Source organism: Gavialis gangeticus, unplaced genomic scaffold (genome assembly GCF_001723915.1).
Source record: "Gavialis gangeticus isolate Ggan-Ray unplaced genomic scaffold, GavGan_comp1, whole genome shotgun sequence".
Lineage (NCBI taxonomy): Eukaryota > Metazoa > Chordata > Crocodylia > Gavialidae > Gavialis > Gavialis gangeticus.
This window is the reverse complement of record NW_017729033.1, coordinates 12,563,792-12,570,568: the sequence shown is the minus strand read 5'-3', so window position 1 is coordinate 12,570,568 and position 6,777 is coordinate 12,563,792. Positions and strand designations below refer to the sequence as shown.

Genomic DNA, 6,777 nt, shown 5'->3' with positions numbered 1-6,777 from the left:
GGGGGGGGGGGGATTGGCTTGGCAAAGACAAATCTGAGCCTGTACGTATCTGCGTATCTCCTAACACTTCAAAGGATCTGGCAGTACCTCAGCTAAGAATCACTGATTTACAGCAACCAGGATATTTTACCTGCTTCCTTGTCATCTAGTGGCCAGTCTCTGTAATAGCTGCCTATTGTGATAGCAATGTGTACTGAACTAATATAAAGTACAATAGTGTAAGTATGTCATCTGCCCAGGCTCAAAGTTAGGATAGCAACTCATCAAAAATGTACCATGCAAACAAATCCATCCCGTACACGTTTTGGATGCTGATAAACTAGAGAAAAATCAGTGTTTTTTATTAGACTTTGATCACTGGTTAGGATTACTGTGCATGTAGATGTACATGTCCCTGCTTCCCAGGATGTATATGGCCTGCACTAAGAGACCCAGGATACAGAGTTCAGAGTTTGAACTGTGTTAAACCCATTCACATCCCCAAGGTCCAACCTAATACTGTCAACAGAGCAGTATTATATACAGTGTACTGCTAAGGACATCAGACTTATCTGTATTATAACTAAGATGCTCATGAGCTACACTTTTTAGAGGTGGAGGCTCACATCTATTTAACGCTCACAGACAAATGAACTTAACTGTCACTTGTTTATTCATTCTAAACATGTAAGTGTACAACATAACTCACATCCATTATAGTCTGGGCTTACTTCATTTCATTTGCTTTGGCTCCCTCTACTGGTAGTATTTCTCCCACTCTATATAATTACAAGTTATATTCCACTGTTGCTCCAAATGCATTTGATTTAATAATTTCCATAGTAATCCATTTCAACAAGCTTTATGTAAAGAGGCAAGCCTCTGTACCTGAACTATGCTTTACATTTGACTTTCTTACAAAAACAGGCCTACTTTTACAAAGATGTGAATGTGGAATTTGAGAAATTAGAAGGGTATATTCAGGCAAGTGTGATGGGACAGGAACTGAGGAAAGCTGAACGTATGATTGGTCGTGCTGGTGGGCGAGGGCCAGCTTACTGACACTGCAGGGAAACCAAGTTTCATGACAAAACCCACAGAAATCCTGGCACTGAACAGCACCTTCAAAAAAAAATCTTACTCTCTCTGGGACCAATTAGACCAGTTTGGAAATAACTTGTTCTGGCACAGGCACATTTCTACCTGAGCTCTGCTGCACTGTTTGGGGAAAGGACAGAGGAGCCCCCTCTCCTCCTGAGCCTTGTGAAGGTTTCAATCCCTTGTTTCTGTTGCCCCTAGTTTATTGGGATACAGTAGAGCTGGCCTACAGGTTGCGCAGAGGACTCTTGGCTTTGGAGGCAAGCACTCACTGCTCAGACAGTCATCTGAACAGCTTTTATTAGCAGCACAATTGGTGGCTGGGAGACAGCTAATGGGAGAGGGAATATATACAATATGAACATACTAGAATGGCATCCTGAGCGATTAGCTAAAACTTACTGGTCACCAAATAGAGTAAAGAAAATGTATGTTGAGAAATAACGGTGAAAACAAACAAAAAAAGGAAGAGCTTTTCTTCTGTTGTGGAAGCAGATCTGAACTTTGGCTGGTGCAGTTTTGTTTCTGGATCTAGAGCAGAAAGCAGAAGGACAACGCTCTTCTACTTGCTGGATGGGATTCTGGCCAGAAAATCAAAAGGAAAGTGTTTTACGGGGTATGTGACCCTGTAAGTTTAATGTTTTACTATTTTGTATAAGGAAAGATGAGGTCAAAGTGGATTCTGCCACAAATGACTCAAGCTAAGTTAATATTTTTTTTTTCCTCTGGACATTTAGATTTACCACAAAAATCTACAAGTAAAAGGGCCATGTTACTCACAGATGTGCAATGCCTGTACAGGAGGAATACTTCAGGTCAGGTTCATGCTCAGAGACAGATATGTGAAAGGCAGTTTAGACTATGCCAAAATAGTCTGCTTCGTAAGAGAATTTAAATCAATCATATAGTGCACAGCTCCTTCTGTGAACCTAATCCCACGGAGGAGGAAGGAACCTACACTTGATTTTCTAAGAGCTGCCTCTTCCTAGCAGTTCCAATGAACATTGTGCAGTGAGAATTACAAGCCAGCAGATGGTAGCAGAAACTGTTCCACTCCCTAAATTCATGGTTAAGAAAACAGAGAATCAATGAAAATCAACCAACTGCTAGAAAGGCAGGGAAGCATGCTTTGCGGTATGGAAGTTTTGACTTGACTGGGATTGTACAAAAAGAAAAGTAACCAGAACGTCACTGGGTGTTTGGGGAAAGAAAAAGAGAAAGAGGAAAAGAAAAGGTAGCATGCACATGCACAGATCCAAGACTCCAACAAAGCCACAGTGGCTATTTTGAACTCAGAACTAATCCAATGTCTTGGCTCCACTAAGTTCTGGTTCCTCATCTTCTGGTTACATAGGTGAGCAACATCAAAACTCTCATTAAGTAATGACTGCCTAAAATCTGTTCCACTTGTTCGTGTGTGCAGTTCACGCCTACTGCTACATGGTGTTCTGCTTCAAGGCTGACACCAAAGCTATGCTTTATTATACTTGAAAGCAAATGCTGCATTGTTTTATTGCTGAGTAACTCTTACAAATGCATGTTAAGACATTTTTACACAGCACATTTTAAATAAAAAGAGAAAAACTGAGAATGCTTCTTTTCTACAAGTATATCTACCTTGATCCTTTCCATCTGAGTGCTGAAGGGGTAAAGCAGCTCAAAGAGAATCAGTCCCAAAGAGAAGATATCCACTTTGTGTGAATATGTGTTCCCATAAATCTGGAAAACCAGAATCAAGTTCATGTTAATGACATAGCTCACAGAATTCAGCAACACACACAAAAAATCATACACCACCAGTCAGTTAAACACACCCAAATGATTAATTCTGTGAAGGGCTGATGGAGTCTATCATACTACTCAGGTTTTACATTCCTGTCCTGTTTTAAGAGATGATCAAAATAATCATCTCTACTCAGGTACATTATTTTCACAAAGCTAATTTTTACAATAATTAAAGAGTGCTGAAAATAGCTGTATCAGAATTCATTTGACTGACGGCCCCATCTGAAGCACGTGACTAATTCTTATCAGATCAAATTAAAATATTCCAAACTAAGAACAGGCTAAAGGCAGGACAGCATGGCATCTTAAGAGAATTACTAGTTCAGAAAGACATGAGCTTTTATATGCGACAACCTACTTTGTCAGTTGGTACATAGGGCCGGTTGTGTTTGACACTCCTTTTTTAAGAGAAATGTTTTTTGAATCCGTCTCTTCTGAAATATGTATGTGGTCATTACAACACGAAGTTATTTTTCAACATGTTGAAGCAATATTCAGGGGTGCCGCTATTACATAAGTGCAGCTATCACAAAGTCAACCGTACATTCAATGGGCAACCTATTATCTATTGTTACTAAGAATTCTCTGCGATCACCCAGAAGACACTGTATTTCTACATATCCATGGCCAGGAAGACAGTGAAGACCCAATTACAAGTACTTTTCTTAGTTACTTCCATGTGTTAAGTTTAAGAAAAGCCTCACCTGTTCTGGGCTCATGTAAAGTTTAGTCCCCACTTGTCCTGTGTGCCTGGCATAGGCTGGCATTGGTGTAAGAACAGATTCTTCCTCCTCATCTTGGTCCATAGCAGTTACCAGTCCAAAGTCCCCAATCTTCACTATGTCGTCCATTGTGAAAAATATATTGGAAGGCTGAAAAACCCAACAGACAAGATAAAATAATATTCAGGAACAAGAAGCAAAAGCCTCTTCACTTTATAAGCTTTAGGAAAGAAGTCTGATTAAGGAAGAAGGCACTGGCAACACTGGAGTAGAAAATTAAAAAAAACAAAAAAACAATTTACTTAGGAGGGCATACAAAGAATCCCAGCTATCTAGGCAGAGACGCATTCAGCTTATGGACCACATATACATGGTAAATAACAGGAGCATCTCAACTCTACCTTTGCATTATGAACTGTCAGGAAACACAGTTCTTACTACCTGAAGCTCATGGTGTATCTGCAAATTCTGCTAAATACCTTGTCACAAGGACATGAAAAAAGAAAGGTAGGAAATGCATTGAAATGTAGTTGCTTTATAAAGGGGAGCAGAGGAAAACCATACAGCTACTGAGCCATAACTACAATTATTTCTGGCATATACACACAGGGCTGCACTCTGGCTGAAAGACCCCCCATGGCAGAGGGTCGGACTTGATGATCTGCTCAGGTCCCTTCCGACCTACCAACAATGAAACCATGAATCTGAATAAAGGAAGGTTACTTCTAAATAACATACTACAACTGCATTTTTTAAAATACTTTTTTAACTCTCTACTCTGACTATATCCACAATAGAGTTCCTCTCACCCCGTTCCAGATAAAAAGGAGTTATTTTAGGCGGAAAAAGGGAGTCCCAAGAATCAGAACCAAATCCTGTGAACCGAGCCAGACAGAAGTGATATGATTAGTATGAAGAGGTGCAGAAATATGTTCCCTTCCAAGCATCAGGATGTTCAAGGCTGGGAAGGCATGAGACATTTCCACTGAGAAGGGCAAACTGTGGAGCCAGCCAAAAGGGCTCTCAATAAATCTGAAGTTTGGGAATGATTTTGCACAGAATAAAGAATGACTGCAAATCCAACCTCCTTCAGCTCCCATGCCAACCCCCAGTCTTGGCTTTTTCACAACAGCCACCCACTGGGTGAGACAGGGGAGGAAGAGAGGAGAAACAAGTCACACTAAACATTTTATCTATTAAAAAGTCTGACAGTGCTGTGATGACCACAGCAGAAATATCTATACAGTGGACACCTTGTAAAGTCTGTAACAACTGTACCCCAAATATGAAATTTAGTGTTTGGCCTCAAGGCCTTTCCTACAATATTTTCCTAAATGAATGCCCTGAACATCAGCCTCAAATATTCTTTACAGCAGGATAATTAATATCTAGTAAAACACAGAACATCCCTGGATTATCCATAAAGTTATTTTATGGCCTTCATCCCCATGGAAGAACTCTCTTCCTCTACAAAATCCTTATTTCAATTAGTAGCCACCTGGGCACAGATTCCTGCATTTGGGTTTTACATAGCATAGTTGCAAGTTTTCTTCCACTTGCAAGCGTGCACAAAGTGGAATATGAAATCTTGCTCATTTCTTGAAGATGACAAAAGGGAACGAGGAAATAAACATTCAAATCCAAAGAACAAATTATCTTTTTCCTGTTCCCTATAGCTTCTAGCCGTTAAAGATGCATTAAACTACCAAATATGGACAAATGACAGCAAGTCACTGAGTAAATGAGGAACGGCTGCTCAAGAGAAAAATAAAATTGGGCCGTGGACTAGAGAAATTAAGTTGGAGGGATGTAGTGGTCAGCCAGATGCCCAAAGAAATGGTTCCATCAAATTCTTTGGTCAAGACACGGATGTTTCCAGGGCACAGAAGTCTGCTTTACCACGTAACCAAATGGAACAAACTGCAACTCTGGAAGATGGTTTAACTGGCCTGGTATAACTAGCATTGGGAGTAGAACCCAAGGCCGCAACATGCCCCATCCAACAGGACCTTTGGTTTCCTTTCTTGTCACACACTGCCTTCAAGATATTACAGCTAGATTCACCTCACCCTAAGCCTATTCTAAAAACTACCAGACATGCTTCTACGTTCATGCGCCCAATTTCTTGCCAATAAAGTCCAAATGTGACATCTCAGGCCAGCAGGGGGAATAGCTTCCATTTCTGTCACCTTGACATCAGGCTAGCTCACACCCGTGTGACTCTCAAATGCTCGTATCGATTATAATAATTCTGGAAATGCAGCATTAGCTTAAGACACGTTCTTAAAAACAGACACTGCTAAATCTTTCAAATATTAGTGTGTGCACTTCTGTTGAGTTTCTGTTTTCAGATATTTCCAATCCATTTACATGAAGTCTGTAAATGGATTGGAAATCTGATCTTTGATGATCTGCTCGGGTCCCTTCCGACCCTACCAACTATGAAGTCCGTAGGAGTTGTCCAGAAACTGGCTTCTGCTACAGGTAGCTGTAAATCAGTACAGGCATCCTCTTCTCCCCTCTAATCATTTCTACTTACTACTAGAAATACAAATTTGAGACTTTGTGACCAGCAACTTGGACAAACCCCAGGGTCAGGGGAAAATTTGTTCCACTGAACTTCAGGGAGCCACACAAAAGTAAATAAATTCACTCACTGCTTTTTCCAAGGGTAATTTCCCCTGTAAAAATTCTTAATTCTTCATTGCAGTTTAGTTTTCTTCTTTTGAACTGTGCAAGCTATTCTTTCAAGGAATGCTAAGAACCTTAGGTTGTTTATACCAAGTAAGAAAAATAAACCATCCTGTTCATCCTGCTGCCAGTGTGTAAAGTTTTTAGGATGTCCCAACACGATCCCAACTCAGAGCTGCTAGTTAAAAAAACAGAGCTCCAACCCCAAAGCTCTACACTGTATGCTGAACCAGCATGAACACTGACCCCAATAAAAGCTCCCTAGCAAGCCACAGCATATTGACAATGTGCTGTTTTAACAACTCTTCTTTATATTCACACAGCAATGTACCATCACGTTTATGAAAATTGTTTCTTATCATTTTCTTCAAGAACCAAAACTTTGTGATCAAGATCTGAGTTTAAAAAAACTTATTTAAAAAAAAATTCTGATTCTAAGTTTTTCAAATCTTGATGTTTTTGCTTGGGAACTTAATGATTAAAAAAAAAGGGGGGGGGGGGG

General features: G+C 40.1%; 1 protein-coding gene across 3 annotated transcripts in view; it reads right to left on the bottom strand.

The window, feature by feature from the left end:
• EIF2AK3 (eukaryotic translation initiation factor 2 alpha kinase 3) overlaps positions 1–6,777 on the bottom strand; it is a 61,373-nt gene that overhangs the window by 2,744 nt on the left and 51,852 nt on the right. For all 3 annotated transcript variants that reach the window (XM_019526340.1, XM_019526337.1, XM_019526338.1), the window contains exons 13-14: positions 3,567–3,734; positions 2,695–2,796 (exon numbers count right to left, since the gene is read on the bottom strand). In XM_019526340.1, the coding sequence (XP_019381885.1) occupies positions 2,695–2,796; positions 3,567–3,734 (270 nt within the window). The remainder of the gene's footprint in view (positions 1–2,694; positions 2,797–3,566; positions 3,735–6,777) is intronic.